General features: G+C 48.8%; 1 protein-coding gene across 1 annotated transcript in view; it reads left to right on the plus strand.

Annotated features, from left to right (window-relative positions):
* Positions 1-17,053, plus strand: part of Siah3 (siah E3 ubiquitin protein ligase family member 3) — a 65,941-nt gene extending 48,888 nt beyond the window's left edge. Inside the window, exon 2 of the mRNA XM_006991378.4 lies at positions 12,730-17,053. Within this exon, the coding sequence (XP_006991440.1) occupies positions 12,730-13,398 (669 nt within the window). The 3' untranslated portion in view covers positions 13,399-17,053. The remainder of the gene's footprint in view (positions 1-12,729) is intronic.
* The last annotated feature ends 1,945 nt before the right edge of the window (positions 17,054-18,998 follow it).

Raw genomic sequence — 18,998 nt, forward strand, 5'->3', positions numbered from 1 at the left:
GGCTTCTCAAGAGCTGTGGGTCTCAGTCGACAGCAGAAGCCTGGAGGCACCGGATCTAAGAAGGCAGCAGCCGCGGAGTCAATCAGCTCGACAGCAAGACAGACAGCCGAGCCAGCCAAAGACAAATCATCTCCCTTCAGCCAGGCCCTTTTGCACCTCGCCTGTTACCAAAAGGATTTGGGGTGGCTCTTTCCACATCAATTAAGGCAATCAGGTCAGATTTTCAGCTGAGGCTCCCTACTCGGGTCATCCTAATTTGTGGAGAGTTGGCTTTAAAACCAGCTACCGCATCCTTCTACTGAAACATCCTTCTACTCTGCCGGAACCTGATCAGGGTCCCCTCTGACCTTTCTCGTACAGGTGACAGTCTCCTTCCCTTTTGAGAAAAGTGACCGCTCAGAGGAGCGGGGTCACACTTGTTTTGTTCACCGTCTTATCCTCAGCACCTCACAAACCATAGCATAAAATGCACAGTGATGAGTGAACGGATGGATGGATGGATGGATGGATGGATGGATGGATGGATGGATGGATTTATTATATATAGGGTTGTGGAAACCAGTAGGTCCTGGAAAAAAGCACATTTGTTTATGTCTTATTACTTAAAACTGAGAGAGAGAGAGAGAGAGAGAGAGAGAGAGAGAGAGAGAGAGAGAGAGAAGCTGCTTTGGAACCCTGCGCATAAAAACCTCATTAAACTAAATAGTAGAAGATTATGAGCAGCTATAAAAATGGATAATTTATTAATTAAAGCTAAATTCTTTACTAACATACGAATTTAAATACCGTGAGAAGAAGATTAAGGTACCTCCATTCTGCAGGTAAGAATTCCCTCAAGGCTCTGCTTCCCCAGCCCCCCTGTGAGTGCCCTGCTCTGCCAGCTGTCTGCAGGGTTCAGCCTGACTACTAAATCAGGCAGCTAGCCAGCTCAGGGTACAGCCTCCGTTACCTCTATTGTGAAGGCGACAACGGAGTCCGGTGGGACCGAGAGCAAAGACAGAGGGTGATGGCTGAGGTCATTTAGGAGCTTCTCCTTGCTTCCTACTGGGGTATCAGGTATTTTTGTGGGGGTTGGGGGTAGGGAATCCCAGGTCCGATGCAAGGACTCAAGGCAGAGGAAGTGCACCTCTCACTCTTCAAGGTCCAGTGACCAAAGCTCCAGCTTCCCCGGGGAGCCGGTCCAGTGGCTCTGCAGCCACGCTTGCGTGTGAACGAGTTGCGTAGGTGATCTGTGTGCACACCGCACGGGGCTGAGGACTGTGGGTCTAGCCCACTAGGCAGAGTAGTCAAAGCGGGGTTCTGGTGCTCGTGAAACTGCTAGGAACATTCTACGTGATTTATACACGTGTGGGGTTTGGGGTAGGGTGAGCTCCAGAGGCCTCCTCCCCTCTACCGATCCCCAAGGCATGGGGAGGAGAGAAAGGAAGTAAGCCCACTCTCCCCGGTGGTCACAGGGAACCCAGCCACAGGCGTTATGCAGGATAAAGAACTTTAGTCCAGAGAAGGCTGAACTAGAGGCTGGGGACTTAATCTCTCATTAAGAGACCAGGCCTCTCTGGATAGGTGAGACAGTTGTTTAGTTTAGGGGGCCCCCAGGCAGTGGGATGGGGATTGTCTCTGGTGCATGAGCTGACTTTTTGGAGCCCAATGCCTATGGTGGGACACCTTGCTCAGCCTTAGGGCAGGGAGGAGGGGCTTGGACCTGCCTCAACTGAATGTACCAGGCTCTGCTGACTCCCCATGGGAGACATCGCCTTGGAGGAGATAGGGATGGGGGGGGGGGGGATGGGGGGTGGGAGGAGGGAGGAGAAGGGGATCTGTGGTTGATATGTAAAATGAATAGAAAACTTCTTAATAATGAGAGAGAGAGAGAGAGAGAGAGAGAGAGAGAGAGAGAGAGAGAGAGAGAGAGCAGGCCTTTTGGAGAGTCTAGAAGCTTCATAGAAAGAGAATGCTCTCCAATATGGAAAAGGGGAACAAAAACCAAGGTAGAAATGGAGCCATGATGAATTCTGGGAAGAAATGCATACATGGGGACAATTTAAATCGCCTTGAAGTAGCACCAACTAATTATCCTAGAACACTAATAAACTTGTTCCTTAGAGACATACCACAGCTTTAATAACTCAGAGATGAACTGTAGATGAATGAATTATTTGGTACTGGATACATAGCTAAGCTCCCAAGCCCAGAGGACAGCAATTTTCCCTTCTTGCTTCATACCTCCCCCAAGCCTGATTTTTATTAAATATACACCCCATATCTGGCAAAGATCTAGACTTTAATAAAACACCTGCCCCACCTCACTTATAAGAATACTGAGTGCTCTCAGGAGCTGTTTGAGGCTGCACTGTTCCTCAGGTTGGGGTGAGGGGAGCCACGTATGCAGTGAGGTACTTCCTTCTTTCAGAGCTGAGCCCTTTAGTCTCAGAAAGGAGCTTTCTGGCTCTAGGATCACAGGACACGTTACACACTCCCACAGGCAGGGCTGTGGACTTCTTCAATGCTAGTCTTGGTTTCCCAGACCCTGTGGCTCTCTAGAACTCACCCTCAAAGCTCTTGGTCTCCATTGTTCTGATCCAGGTGTGACTCTCATGCCCTTGTTCCCATTCCCCAGCTAGCTATTAGCATCACAGGCAACAGATACGCCATCCAATAGATGAGCCCAGCAGATGGCAAGGTGAAAGGCAGGGCCTCCTGAATTCTTAATCCTGTGAGACAGTCCCATTTATCGGTGACCTAGCAACAAGAACCATAGACACTCCTCCCACTCCACCCCCAAGAGCCCTGAAGGAAAGACACTCAAGGAAGAAAGAAGTTGCTGATGAAGATTATAAGTTATAATTCAATCTGTTCATAGGATTGTCTTAAACTCACAAAGCATCATTGCCTTAACCAAATGCTTCACAATGATAATGGCGGCGGCGGTGGTGGTGGTGGTGATGATGGTAGTGGTGGTCATGATGATGATGATGGTGGTGGTGGTGGTGGTTATGGTGGTGGTGGTGGTGATGATGGTGGTGATGATGATGATGGTGGTGGTGATGATGATGGTGGTGGTTATGGTGGTGGTGATGGCTGCGGCAATCATTTATGGATGGCCATTTATTTATATTCCACTTACTCAGGCAGGCTTGCTCTGTGCATTGTAGCCCGTATTCATTGGCAAGGTGGAAATATTCAGTTAAAAAATTTTGCTAATGAAAATATTAATACCAGCTGAAATTATCAGGAGTCTTTAAAGGATTGTTAGTCAACTAAGAACCACCCACATTCCAGAATCATGGCATGTTTCTACTGTGCCATATTTTCACTATATACATGCTCCATACACCCTATAAAGTCCTCCATCCCGACCTGGTCTGCCAATGTCTGTTTTTCCATCCCCTGCTCAGAGGCAGCCATTCTGTGCTCCCTCAACCTCATAAATCTCTTGCATGAGGTCTGTTGCGTGGTGTGATTTTTGTGGCATCCTTTGGCCCTGATCACCAAGATACTCCTTCATCGCAAAACTCTTTCAATATTTAGAAGGGCCTTCATGATTTATAATCTTGTCTACTTCAGATAAAACTCTAGAAATTATGTAAAGTGTGGGTCCTTAACCCCAGTCAACTAGTTTTTGCTGATGATGGTGATGTTGTATCAACTACCTGTGTCTTTCTCACTTTGGGCTCTAGTATTACGAACATTCTCTGTACCTTATTCAGTCTTTACCCACGCTCTGGGAGATCTTATAATTCCCACTTTATACATTGAGAAACTGAAGCATGAAGAGGCTAATTAAAGAGTCCAGGGTTCATACCCATGTTTGTGTGACTTCAAAATTCAATTTTCTCTCTATTCAGCATCCCTGACTTCCCATCTACTCTTGATAAAATGATATATATCCCATTTTAAAGATACACTCTATGAAAGCCTAATTGGCCAAAAGTGGTTATTTGAACTTAAGCCTGCACTGGGGATATGGGGTGCGTGCATACGTGTGTGTGTGTGTGTGTGTGTGTGTGTGTGTGTGTGTGTGTGTGTGTCTGGGCCGTTCCTTGCTTTCTCGGTACTCAAGCTGCCCTTCGTGGTTGTAGCTCCTATAGGTTCTGTCCTCTGGTGCTCTTCAAACCCTTCAGTTCCTTCCTCCTGTGAAGACTCTGAGCTTTGATTTTCTAACCCCTCAGTCCTCGGTAGCTCTCTGGAACTGACAGACATCTCTTAGTGTTTCTGGTTTGGACCAGGCTGGCCTCGAACTCACAGAGATCCGCCCGGCTCTGCCTCCCAAGTGCTGGGATTAAAGGCGTGCGCCACCACCGCCCGGTGATTCTGGAATTCCTCAGCCACTTCTTTTCTGTGGCTGTCACTGCTGCTGTTACTGCCAAGGACAGAAACCCTAGGGTTTGGTTTGCTCTGTGTGTAATCCAGCCCACCCTATTGTATCCATGATAAAGACCACAAATAGACAAAAGATAATTCACAAAGCCTTTATCATGGCCCACTGTTACAGTCAGAATGAAGGGTAACTCAACAAGACTGAGAAACAGCTGGCTTGTATTGCTGGAAAAGGGGTATGGCATGTGCAGTTCTACCAATCACAGCCTTGTATGTACTAATCTTTAGTTCCACCAATCACAAGCCTCACATTACACCCATCTCTGGGCTTCTTGCTGAATGGCTCTGGAGGCCCCCCTCTCAGCCAGAGTGAGAATAGCTGTAGCAAATGTAGGGTCTTCTAAAGTTTGCCAAGAATTGCTTTGCCTGGAGTGGAATCTTTCAAAATAGTGCAAGTTGCCTGGACGGGTGTTACTGGAGCAAGGCTTTCTGAAGCGAGCATCATGATCTCAGCATCAGCCGTGGCTGCAGTGGGCCTTGCAGCTGGAGTCAACTTTCAAAGCGACCACAGAGAATCCAAAGCAGTCAGGCCAAGGAAGAGACTCTTGGCTGACAACTCCCTGCTCAAGTCACGCAGGCGTAGGTTTCTGTCAGTGCTCCTCAAGCAGTAACTGGTCCACTTCTGATCATTTGTACTCATTTAAAGCATCAAAATGTGTCATAATAAAGATCATAAAGATCTAACATGAAATTAACATTCTGAACAATACTTGACATAGTACTAACCCTCAACCAAATACCCTGAGGAAAGATTGGTCCCAAATTATTGAGCCCTTTTAGGTGTCGAATAACGTGGTAGAGAGACACAGAAGTCCATAATGAAATTCCTAACCCCAAGAAACTTGTATTGATATAAGGAAGACAGATGTAATACCTATATTTTTGATATATACTTTAATGTGCATTATGATTTTATAGTATTGTTGAGCGTTATGGAGTGGAATGATGTAGGGTGAGATATTGAGCATTGCTTTTAAGGGATGACAGCCCCAGAGCAAATGCTACTTTAGAGCAGAAGTGTGGATTTTCTGACAGTGTATCAGTCAAAGGACATAGGTATGTGCAAGGGCCCTGTGCAGGTGTGTATGTCAGCAAGGTCAACAGTCAGCACAGGCCACTGTGGACAGAGCAGAATGCGTGAGATGGAAGAGAAAAGAACTCAAGACCAGACAGCTGAGAGGAGGCCATGACATGCTGGTTCCTGTTGACCATGAAAGGAAGTTCGGGTTTCATTTATAAATGATGAAAAACCCTTAGACTATTCAGTGAGACATGCTCCAGCCTGTCCGAGGACAAGGACAGACACAGGAAGACCCAGGTCTTAGTTTGGGATTTTTGGATACCATGACAAACTACCACTTGTAGACAGACAGACACATGGCTCACCTTTCTGGAGCTCAGGCCACTGTCAAGAAAGACTCTGGATAAATGCATTGCTTATAGAAGGAACACGCAACCAACAGACTAGACCCTGCTGGAGGAAGGGACCCCTCGTGGGTGGATACAATGTAGCTGATCTACAGCAGCACTGCAGAAGATGGGAGGGCTGGGCGCTTAGGATGGGACAAGTTGAATTTGTCGAGTTCTCCGTCATGATGATGTCTTGACACACCTCCGCCCACTCAGAATCTGTCAGCACACCTGCTTTCCGTGTTTAGACTTGCATATGTAACCGTTTCTAGAAGGCTACCTAAGGTTAGGGCTCTCAGTCAGCCGCAGCAGCCGCTGTGGTTAATGGCTCAACACTTCTGCTCCCAATTCCCGGCTGTCCCGATCTGCTGAGCTTGCTCTCTCAGTGAAGCTTGACACATCCCGTGGTCCTGAAGCCATCCCACACAGATGACTTTAGTTAGTGGGGTTCCAGGTAATTAAATTTTAACCTTTAAACTGCTCACGTAGGCCCAGATTCCACTTCCAGCTGCAATACAAAAGTCGAACTCTGCAGAAAGTCGCTTCTAAGAAAAATCTTCTCATCTACAAGACTCATTAGCATGCTCCAAGTCTCACAGATAAAAAAATCAGAGCCAGAGATAAATGGAAAGAAAGCAGCTTCTCTCCAGCCAAATGCTCTGACTGCAGGTCTGCCCTGAACACCTGCAGGGCTCACGGCAAAATTACAATCAAAAAAGCTCTTTCTCTCTCTCTCTCTCTCTCTCTCTCTCTCTCTCTCTCTCTCTCTCTCTCTCTCTCTCTCTCTCTCTCACACACACACACACACACACACACACACACACACACACACCTAAAATATTTCAAAGTAAAAACTCCAGGTATGAGAGCCTCTACAAATATGTTTAATTTTTCTAACTTAATAATTAATACCTTCATAATAAACTATGTGCACAATTCCAGTCAACAGTCTATCTGTTTCCCCTTTCTTCCAAATCTGGCTCATTCTACACTGTGAGGGGCCTCCCCTGAAGCAGAGCAGACACTCTGGCTCACACAGTCAAATTCTTCTGACCTTCCCCCAGACACCCACCCATTGGCTACTCTTTGAGACCAAGGATTTGCCTTCTGATTGATGGGACTGTGAATAGCATAGACTGAAGGGAACTGTCTCAGCCATTAGGAGGGAATTCCAGCATCCCAGCCATCTGGATGGAGTATGGAAATATGGATAGAATGTGGTAGATTGGAGGGCTCTGGGTGGACCCATTAGCTACCATCTCAATCACTGTTCTATTGCTGTGAGGAGACACCATGACCAAGGCAACTCTTATAAGAGAAAGCATTTAATTGAGGCCTTGCTTACAGTTTCAGAGGCTCAGTCCATTATCATCATGGCAGGGAACATAGCTGGAGAAGCAGCAAGAGCTACAGCCTGATCCACAGGCAGACAGATGGACAGACAGACGGACAGACGGACGGACAGACGGACGGACAGACTCTGGGCTTGGTATGGGCTTTGGAAACTTCAAAGCCCACCCCTAGTGACACTCTTCCTCCAATAAGGCCACACCTCTTAATCCTTCTAATCCTTTCAAATAGTCCTACTCCCTGGTGACTAAGCTTCCACATATATGAGCCTACGGGGCCATTCTTGTTGAAGCCACCATCTTATGGGAAGCTGCTCATCTTATGGGAGGATGGCCCTAGAGATCAACAATAATCTTTGCTTGGCTGGAGTTACCTGTGTGTGGATAGTAGGTAAGTGTGAGGAGGCTCTTGAGCCATTTGTTAGGTCACCGATCCTGTTGAGGTACGTGAGAGAAAATCAGCCTAGATCTATCCAGGGGATGGACAGATTTCCTGAGCTAACCCAGCAGACTGCACTTCCCAATCTAGTTGTCCCTTGCAATTGAGAAGAAAAGGACTGATGCTTTCCAGTAAACCCTAAGAGGTAAAAGCAGAAGGAATGCCTCTCTGGCACGTGACCTTCCTTCCTCAAAGCTTCCCACCCTGACAGCTAGAGATGGGCCGGAGCTCACCTCCTTGTCAAGCTTGAATGTAGCTTCTGTGTCCCATTCCTCTCAGGTTCAGCATGAGCAGCTTCCAGGACTCCATCCTGATGAGCTCACAGCTGTGGATTCATGGACACACACACACACACACACACACACACACACACACACACACACACGGATATGTTTCTCCAGCAGCTGGGGAACCAGGGTGGAGGAGAGAGCCACCAGTGCATATGGGCAAGAAGGGGGTCCAGTTGATGAGTCACGTGATTGTTCTCTCATTCCGATAGTGCATACTCATTGGGAATCTGTCAGTCATCTGGAGCTGCAAAATGCTGGTCTATGCCCACCCCAGGACCTGGCACTGGGCAAACTAAATAAAACCCCTGTCATCAGTGACTCCAGCCCGAGGACTGAGGCGAGCAGGTCGCCAGTGACTGGCTTTCAGTGCAGGTTGAAAGTGAGTTGCTTTCCGACCACTTGACAGGTCAGGGGGGCAAGGCGGTAACCCTGTCATCAGGCTGAGACCATGTCTGACACAGCTCAGTGAACCAGCGCGTCCCAGAGGAGGCGATTAAAATGCATCTGGGCTGCAAATGTGTGCTAAGCACGTGTGTGTGCGCCAGGCACTGCACTCACATCCACAGTGAGTCTAGTGAGAAGATAACACGGATAAACCCACTGATGCTGCTCAGCAAGGGAGTGGACCTAGAAGCCAAAGGCCCCGCGGTCTGAAGTCTAGGGACTCAAGGGTACATTTTGCTGATGTTCTCACGGTGACACCCCCATTTTCTTTCTGATCCCTCACATGACCAGGGATCTCCTTCAAAAGAGGACCAGCCTCCTGGGAGGCTTTGAGGTCACAGACTGGTGACTATGTGGTCATCTCCGTGGGTTTCTTACATTAGTTATGTGTCACTCCTGGGTCTTGGTTTAAAGCAGATTTATCCACCAAAGCTGTCGTTTTCTTCCTTTTGCAGTAGCATCCGTTACCCTCTTATGGAGTAAATTGATGGCATGGATACATCCTGACTCACCAACACCTCCACACCCAACTGCAGGGGTCTTAGTCACCAGGAGAGAAACTGCAAGCAGAAATAGTTCTCTTTGTTCACTTTTTGGTGGCAGAGTTGGGCTCTCTCTCTCTCTCTCTCTCTCTCTCTCTCTCTCTCTCTCTCTGTGTGTGTGTGTGTGTGTGTCCTCTGTCTCGCTCTTTCTCTCTATCTCTCTCTGTGTCTTTCTCTCTCTGTGTGTCTCTGTCTCTCTCTGTCTCTGTCTCTGTCTCTCTCTCTGTGTGTGTGTGTCCTCTGTTTCGCTCTTTCTATCTCTCTCTGTGTCTTTCTGTGTGTGTCTCTGTCTCTCTCTCTGTCTCTCTCTCTCTCTCTGTGTGTGTCCTCTCTCTCTCTCTCTCTGTGTCTCTGTCTCTCTCTCTGTCTCTCTCCCTCTTCCTCTCTCTCTCCTCTCCCTTTCTCCCTCCTGTTAGTTCTCTGGCAGTCTCATCCATGTATGTAACGGATTTCAGTCACTTTCATTGCCCTCTCTCACTCACCTCCCTTCGAAACCTTCTTCTCCCCTACAAGCTCCCTTCCCCTTCCATGTCTTCCTTTTGCATGTGATCCGCTCATTCTGTTAGAGTCGCTTCCAAGAGCATGGCTAGGGTTTTGTTTTTGTTCTTCTGTCACAAGGGCCACTATTCAGTGGCTACACCAATGAGGAAACGGGCACTTTCTCCCCCAGCAACCATTAACTGCCAATAGTCCCCACACACACACACACACCTCAAGCCCCCCCCCCCCCCCCAGCCATGATGAAACGTTGGCTGGACCAGTCTTGTACAGGTCTTGTACGGATGACCACAGCTGCGGTGAGTCCGTGAGTACAGGGGTCATGTCACGTCCAAAAGATGTATTTCTGTCTATCTCCCTGCCCTCCGGCTCTTACACTCTTCCTTCCCCATCTTCAGCACTGTTCCCTGAGCCTTGGAGGGAGACATGCAGATGTCCCATGTAGGGCCAAGCGCTCCACCATCACTAACCCTTTGCACTGTGCCAGGCTGGGAGTCTCTGCATTAACTGCCCCTCCTGCTCTTAGGAGCTTCTCTGAGTATAGCACTAATCTGTGCTTATAAAGAGCAGCGTTTACAAAAGTAGTTTGGCAATGTTTTTTTCTGAGACAGGGTCTCACACTACAGCCCAGGCTGACCTCAAACTCATGGTCATCCTCCTGCCTCAGCCTCCCAAATGCAGGAATTACAGCCTGCAGTGAAGTCAAAGCTTAAGCCTCTGCAAGTCCCATCTCAGAGGCTGGGTACCAAGTATTTATAGAAGAAACTTGTAGGACCCATTCGCCGAAGGGGGAGTTTGTCTGACTTCTCACGACTGACTCTCCTCACACATCACAGAGAGTCCATTCAGAGCATCTGCTACGCTGATTGACAAGCCACTAATTTCCCCAATGAGAACCCATGCATAAGTGTTAATTAGCAGCATCTGGTGTGAATCAGAAATACAGATACCAATTGAGGCAATTGTACTCATTATCTCTGGTGTATGGTCTTTTCCAATAAAACGTTAGGTGATCATGCTGAGGTGCGAATTCCCGAAACAAGCATTGACAGCACCCGGGAGCATGGTGTTAAAATGTATGCATTTAGATCCCGCTTGCCATGAGAAAGTATTTTAAAGAAGAATGCAGGCATGATCACACAGCCCACAGGAACATGTCACCCAGCTAAGCCCCGAGATTCAGCTAAGAACTGAATTTGGGGGTGGGGGCTAGTATGTGCTATATAGAAAGAATGCTCTGTCTCAGTGACGACGATTCATTGTGACTTCTTAGCTCACTTTTTTTTTTTGTTGTTGTTGTTGTTTTGTTTTGTGAGGTTTCTCATCCTGGAACTCACTTGTAGACCAGGCTGGCCTCGAACTCACAGAGATCCGCTTGCCTCCGCCTCCTGAGGGCTGGAATTAAAGGCATGCGCCACCATACCCGGCCTTAGCTCACTTCTTAACCGTTGGTGGAGTGTTCCGGTGTCCTCCCGGGCTTGTGATGTTCATAGTCACTGCAGGTTTTGAGAGAAAGATGTGGAGAGACAGGAAAACCCAATAAGCAGCATTCAGCTTTTCCCTCTGACTGTTTTTTCCCAGAAACAGAAAACTGTTAAACACTAAAGCACTAAGTCACATTTATCCTCACTTCCGGGCTGACCTGACTGCTTACTTGGGATCAGGCCTTGATGTAAGCCCCATCCTGCAGTCCTGGCCCCCAGTATTCCACCACTCGACCTGATTGTTCCTCCACTGTCTGGATAAAAGGCCTTGGCAACATCGAACCTGCCCTTCTCCCAGGAGTCAACCCTTGCTCACTAGTACAAACAAACGTCAGTGCATCACTGAAAGCTGTTCGCAGAATCTCCTCTCTGTTCACGTAGCCTGGCCCGGTTCCTGGAGGCCAGTGGAAAGGAAAACCAACCCTCTGAGTGAGGCTCCTGGCCACGGGGATCAGAAGCTGGAGAGAGGGTCCCGGATAATTCCAAGGACAGGTTTCCCCTCCTGAAGCCAGGATTCAGAAGGACAGCCATTACCAAGCAGAGGAGTGTGGCTGATCAAATTAAGAAACGTGTTTTAAAATTCAATTACACCCTCGGTGGAAATAGTCTCACTAATGGTTAGGGATAGAATTATACCCAGTCTACATTTCTAAACCCAATTTTGTGCATTATTCTAAAGGTTAATTCAAAACCTCTCTTCCAAATGGGAAGTTAAACCCAGGCAATAGAAGGGCGGCATCCACTGCCTGGCTAAGGGTTTATCAGTGGTAAGAGTCCATTAGTTTTAATTAGTGTAATCACTAATGTTGCATTAACAGTTTAGTAAAGGAAAGTAATTACTCACACATCCACTGTATTAGATGGGAAGATTAGGATTCATTTTCCAAAAAATGATTAGCATTTTGCCAATTAAACAAATCCCTTCTCCCTGCCAGCAGCCCCGTGACCTCCCTCACCCAGGATCGTTTAAATGAAACATATTTTGCATCAAAAGATGGAGCAGGGAGAAATGGAGAGTTAAGGCTGCGTTTATTTTTAGTTCTTTCTCCGGGTGCAGAGAGTGCGCAGGTCTCCGTGAGTTCATAATGCCATACTCCATTTGCATAGCCGTTTGCTCCGGTCTCCTCTGATTATACCCCTGTCTTCCATGTGACACCACAGCAATTAAAAAACAAAAATGGCTAGCAATGGTGGAAGATGAAACCACAAAGACTAGGTGGAAGGGCCATCACTTGGGGTCCAATACTGGGACTCCATATTAGCATGTCTATTGGTGTTGAACCTCTTCGGGTCTTGTTTAGGTTGCCATGTTGTGGCAATATCATGTCATTCCCAGGGGACACCATCTCACAGCAGGTGTCCAGGTCCTCTGGATCTTACAATCTTTTCCTCTCCTCTTCCATGATGTTCCCTGAGCCTTAGGTACAGGAGTCGTGTTGCAGATGTATCTGTTGGGGCTGGGCACCCCGGGACCAGTTGTTCTCCGCATTTTGACCAGTTGTGATTTTCTGCAATGATCTCCGTCTGAAAAAAAAAAAAAAAAGCCTTTTGATGAAAACTGAGAGTTACATTTATCAGGCAAAGCCAGTTTGAGAGCTGGCCTGTGGGTGTGATGGCAACCAGGCTTAATCCCAGAGAGAAAGGGGGAGAGAGAGAGAGAGAGAGAGAGAGAGAGAGAGAGAGAGAGAGAGAGAGAGAGAGAGGAGGGAGGGAGAGAGAGAGAGAGAGAGAGAGAGAGAGACAGACAGACAGACAGACAGACAGACAGACATGCAAACATTCCATGCCTTCTCTGTAGTCTGCCTTTAACACTTCTAACATCAGGAATCAGGAGAGCCGCACTGGGCACCGGAGACAAGCCTCGCACGCTGCTAATGCTCTTCTCTTTCTTTCCAGTATGTGTCCGGCAGACGGGCCATCACTCAGAACTCCACAGAGCAAGGTAGCTTCCACCCTCTCCATCTTCCCCACCACCATCGCCACCACCGTCACCACAGCCGCCTGTGCCACCATGCCCGTCCGCGCCACCTCCACCACCAGGAGGCAGGGCTGCACAGCGCTCAGGTGACAGCCTGCCTATGCCCACTCTTCTCCTGCCAGTGGGAAGGTCACCTGGAGGTGGTGGTGCCTCACCTGCGGCAGATCCACAGGATTGACATCCTGCAAGGGGCCGAGATCGTCTTCCTGGCCACGGACATGCACCTCCCCGCGCCAGCCGACTGGATCATCATGCACTCTTGCCTGGGCCACCACTTCCTGCTGGTGCTCAGGAAACAGGAACGGCACGCAGGGCACCCTCAGTTCTTCGCAACCATGATGCTGATCGGGACCCCCACCCAGGCCGACTGCTTCACCTATCGCCTGGAGCTCAACAGAAACCACAGGCGGCTCAAATGGGAAGCCACCCCGAGATCTGTCCTGGAGTGTGTGGACTCCGTCATCACGGATGGGGACTGCCTGGTTCTCAACACCTCGCTGGCTCAGCTCTTCTCTGACAACGGCAGCCTCGCCATCGGAATCGCCATCACCGCAACCGAGGTCGGCGCCACGGATGCCGAGATGTGAGACCAGGAGCCGCTGGATATTCCCACTGCCTATGCACCTTGGACCTCCAGCTGTCAGGACCTTCTTATCCTCCTTCTTCCTTCCTTCCTTCCTTCTTTTCTTTCTTTTTCCTCTCAGGTAATTTGTGGTATTAGTTTTCATCTGCCCACGGGCATTATGTTATGTAAACATCTGTGATTCAAGATCTTGGTGTGAAATCTGTCCTGTGTTGTTGGTCAAGTTTTGTAGAACATTTGGGAGGTCCTACCAGAATAGTTATTTCCTGCCACCACTGGTCTCTTTCTCTACGGCTCCCAAAGGGAGCAAATACCAAGAAGCAGAGCACTGGTGTTAACCAGAGGCTCAGCTTCCAAACAGCTCCTTCCTCTTCTTTTCGGCTGTTTAAGGCAGAACCTAACTTGTCACGGCTGAGGCAGCCAGTCGTGATGGACGCCTTCCCAGGAGTCTTGGGGTCAAAGCTAAGCTGCATGAGCATGAGAGACAGCGTCTCCTCCACAGCGGAGTCACCTAGAGACACACTTTGTGTCAGAAGCAGTCACCTGTTCCAGGGCTGGGGACAACTGTCAGATCCCAAACCCTCTGTTTTCCAAGTTCTCCTGGCCTCGTTCCCTGGCCATGCCATTCCCTTTGGCTTGGCCATTAAAGCCCAGATGTTCTTGATGCCTTTCTGAAAATCGCTTTGCCTCGGGTGAGAAGCAGGATAGGTATGAGGCAGGAGAAAAGCTACAAGAAAAAAGAAGGCATCCGATTAACCTCTAACCTCTGGGAGCGCGTGCTTGCCTTGGCGAGACGTTTCAAATACATAAATTATGAATCCATCACTCCCCACCACCACCACGAGAGTAATACCTTCTTGTATCAGACAGAGAGCTACTCTGTCCTTGATGCTTTATACATAAGAGCCACCATCAAACAGCGGGACTCCAGAAAGGAGCAGCTACCACCTCCAGCCTGAGGAGCTGACTCGGACACACTCTAGGCCTCCCCCTTTCCTCTTCTTCCTCTCTAACATTCTCTGTCGTCCTGTTCAGTACATAAGCATGGCTGCTTAGGAGTCAGCTCAGCAGATGCAGAAGGAAGCCTCAGGAACCCACCTCCCCTCAGCCTCCACTCCCGACCTCTACCCCCCAGCCCCCAACTCCCACCCCCACACCACACCCACCCACCCCTACCCTTACTCCCTACCCACCTCCAGCCTCATCCCTCCCCCCCTCTCCCCTCCCCCTCCCCCCCTCATCTTCCCACCCCCTAGAGGCTGCCCTCTCTTGTTTTGTTGTTAGAACAATGCATCAGCCTTTGGGGAAAGATCTTCCTGTACTGGAGGAAAATGGGGGTGGGGGGTGGGGGGCAGGGGGTGGTGGTGTCTTCACTCTGCTTTCTTTCTGTTCTAAGTTGCACACCTTAAAACCTTCCCCATGGGCCCACGTGTTCACAACATCCTTTCGGTCACTGTCCAGGTGCTAGGGGAAAACATGGCACCCAAAACCAGCCCAGCTCTCCACAGGGCTGTGTGGGCCTTTCTCCAGCTCATTCCCTTACCTCAGGCACGCCAGCTGGGCCTGGCTGGCCTCCGCGTAAACACTCAGTTTCCGGCAGATTGTCCTGGCTGCTGCCCATCAGCAATCTTTTCTCCACCAAAATTAATTCATCTTAAAATACACTACCCGTCCCCCCAACTGGTTGATCTTCCAGCCACTTTCGTTGTGACACTGGAAACATACGTTTGTAGAATTGTGAGAACACAGTTCTTTCCAGCCATCCAGTCATCGCTGGGACTCGGACCTAGGGCTTCGTCTATCCATCTCGGGCCTGAGGAGCACAGCTAACTTTACTCACGGATTAGCACAAAGATGAGGCTCTGAGGTATCCTGAAGCTTGTGTCCTGTGGGCTCCAGGCCATTAGCCTCCAACCACAGAGGGCCCTGACCCAAGGCTGCTGTGTCAGCCCAGGAGAGACCTGCTGGTGTGGCTCCTTTCCTGCAACCCGGGACCTCCCTAGCTGTCTAAAGGCGTCAGAAGCCACAGTTCCTCTCCTGGCTTCTGATGGTCATTTGTAACGCACAGGTGCCCCCAACTAAACACACACACACCACCTCAAGAAGAAGACATGTAGTGCTTACAGGACTCGGAGTTCCTGCAACGTTGCCTTCTCCTTGCTGCTGAGCCAAACTCGAGGGACTGCAGGCCGTGGTTAGTGCACACTGCATTATGGGTAAGTGATCCCGGGCACAGAATGAATGGTGGTTCCTAGACATCTTCAGAACAAAGGTTAGGAAATGTCTCCTTTTCCTCCAACTATGGTGCTCCCAAGACGGCTTTTCTCTCCACACTAACATGGGAAGAACAGAAGACAAAGGAGCAAGCTAATACTGGTGAATTGGAAACAGAGGAGAGGAATGAGAAACAGCAGTGTGTTTGAGTGTTATTGCTACCAAAAGGCTCTCTCCTTTAGTCTTGAGTAAATCCTCATCACTCTCCTCAATACGCAGGTTGAGAGACATGTCATGACCTTGTCAAGGTCACACGTCAGACCACATGTAAAACTCAGCTCTACTGGTTCAGACTTAACGTTCTCAATAGGAAGCCGACCCCCTAGTGTTCAGCGGGGTCTTGCTTCAGCAGTTGGAGATTGGAGACTTGAAAACTGAATGGGTCTTCACCCTGGAATGATGAGGAGAATCCAGAGGGAAAGGCTGGCGTGAAATCCACTTTTAGTGGCATCTTAGCATCGTGGAAGCGAGCTGGTCCCAGGGAGGCAGGGAGGAAGAGGCCCATGGAGGTCTCTGTGGTCTTGTGTCCTTTTGCCTCCTTCGCCCACCGTCAGCGCCTCGTGCTCATGGATCCTGGAACCCGGTTTCCTCCCTCATACCAAGACACTCACTCAACTTAAGGAATTCTCTGAGGAATGTTTGTGTTTTAATAGAATCCATAGACAGACAGACAGTAGCACTCATGAGAGACATGGCTGTCTGTATTTGAACCGGCAGCTGTGAGCAGTTTGTCCAGAAGGTGTTTAAAGAGAAGCAGGCCTTGCCTTGAGTCTGAGCCTAAATGAATGACAGATGGAGGTTTAGCGATACAATGAAGATTGTCCCTAACAGTGAGTATGCGTATGAGCCTGTACCTGGGATAGTTCTAACATTCCAGCAGCCACTGGGGACACTCATAAACGATCAGGATAGCTGTCACAGTAGGCCTGTGGCTGCCACTGACTGAAAGTTTCCTATATGACCCAGGGGGGATAAGTACTTGGAACTTATTATCCCACATAATCCTCAAAACCACCACATGAAGCTGCTGCGATGTGATGTGACAGATGAGAAACTTCAGTTAGCAAAGAGCAAAGCCAGCTCCACGGCCAGGCTTCCACCCACCTCCGTCCATGTCATCTCTACGAACTCGTGTGTTCCGGAGTCTCAGAAGGCTCCAGTCATCAAGTCTGACCGGCATGGGAACCCTGCTTTAGTGTTTCGGTACCAAATGCACCCTTCCTCTTCCTCTTGTCTCCGTTTCTTCCAGCCCAATAGCTGACTTGTATCCGCATCGTTCCATTTTTAGAATTTTGTAGGTCAGTTATTACAACCATTATTGGAAAATTAACTTACACATAACCTTACGACTAAATAAATTCTATTTAAAACAAGGACAATACTTCATTGCTTCCTGATTCTTTCACCCTTTTTCATTTCCTGCGCTCCTGATGCCGTTTGCCTCACATCGGCAAGGAACATGCTCACAATGCTGCACCGGTGCCCACCTCCCTCCCAACCCAGCATCCAGGGGCCCGACAGGGAGAGCTCGCAATCAGCTAGGCTAGAAGGATTTACACTGCCGCCACTGGCAAATACTCTACGCCAAAATAAGACCAGAAAGTTCATTCTTAAGCCTTTACCGTCCCAGCCCAGTCTAAAATCCTGCGGATGCCCACAGGGTGGGGAGAAAGGCCTTTGGAAGGAGACGTTCTTGGTGGGTACACAGATGGCAGTCAAGCAGAAAGCTGTCTGGGAAATGCGACTCTACTGCGGAAGAGACCCTGGGGCCTCCGAGTAGCTTCCAAGAGCGTTTCTTGCCCAGAACACCCTACCCTGGCCTGTACTGCTGTGCAAAATCCTATCTGTTGGCTTTCGTGAGGAACCAGGGCCCACAAAACCAGCCTATTGGCAACCCTGACCTAAAAGCAAAACCAAGCTCTGTAAAACTGGAATCCCCTCCATCATTTTTTCTCATAGCTTCTCCTCCCTCCTTCTCCCTTACCTATAGGTCAAAATGTTCTCTAAAGAAATGCTTTACTTTGAGACTAGAGATTGGAAACACCCAGCATTTGAGGAGGACATAAGTAGTGGTTTCGAATATCACATAAAATGTGTTGCCAAGGAAGGAAAGGGAGCCCCTGGTGCGTTATGAATCAAGAGGCCGAGAAGGCGTAGGTGAGGGGGGGTCATGGGAAAGACAGAGGCCAGCACCTTCCTTCCTGCTCTGGCTACTTTACTTGATATAACCCAACAAGGAGACTGCCAGGGAGGGCATGGTTCCCACTGTCACAAAAGTCACAGGACCTTGGAAGTCCTGTGCCTGGTAACGGGCAGATAATCTGAGGTAAATTGTTGAATCAAGGGGCTGGAGAGACAACGCAGTCCATAAGATGTTGACTGTGTGTGCATGATGACTAGAATCTGTCCCCAGCACTCACATAAAAGCCCGGGGATGCAGTATGTGCTTGTAATCCTGGCAATGGGAAGACGGAAAGAGGAGGATCCCTGGGTCTCCCCAACATTGTGTGAAAATATTTCACTTTGAGTGCACCAGAAACATCCCCTGTCCTTTTAAGACCTTGTTTGGAGAATGGGGATAAGGAAGAGGATGGACATCCAGAGACATTTCACTCCAGTTAAATATATAGAATTTTCTAGTGACTTCAGAGACAAGAAGCAGTAGTGAACTGGAATGCTACTTTCTCTCCACCCCTTCCTCCGTGGAAAAGCCACTAAACTGCAGTTGACACCATTTCTTTGAGCCCTTCACCATCTGCTCATTCTTATTACTGGTCTGTTCCCTGCAACATGGGGGAATAGCAATGTAAAGCCACAAGGCAGAGGGCAGTACACAGAGATTCACGGGCTGTCATCTTTGCCCTGGGTTTCATTATCTCCCTCCCCCTTCACGTGGGCCTCCATTGAAAGTCATCATTGAATGGAGGGAAGAAAATGCTGCCAGTGGAGAATTGAAACTGTGATAACTCCAATGTCCCCGGTACTATTTCAGCATCTCATGCTGCCCTGAGACGGGGGACCACTGCCTCTCTCCCTGCATTCTAAAGAGAGAGAAGGGCTTCACCCCTGGCCCTGGCCTCCCAGAACCCCTTATCTCAGCTGTCCCCTGCCTCTGCCTGACAACACTGTCTCTGAAATTTATTTCTGGGTCTATCAGATCACTTGTCAAAGAAGGCTTCATGGTTTAATTCTTTAATTCCAGGCCACTGTTAGTTACTCCCAAGATCAGAATCGAGCATGGTTCTAATCCTATTGCCTGTCAATTCATTTTAACCTCAATCTTCCCACCACCTTATCCCAGAACCTGTTTCCTGCTCTCACAAAAGCTGA

This window comes from Peromyscus maniculatus, chromosome 9 (assembly GCF_049852395.1).
Source record: "Peromyscus maniculatus bairdii isolate BWxNUB_F1_BW_parent chromosome 9, HU_Pman_BW_mat_3.1, whole genome shotgun sequence".
In the NCBI taxonomy this organism is placed as follows: Eukaryota; Metazoa; Chordata; class Mammalia; order Rodentia; family Cricetidae; genus Peromyscus; species Peromyscus maniculatus.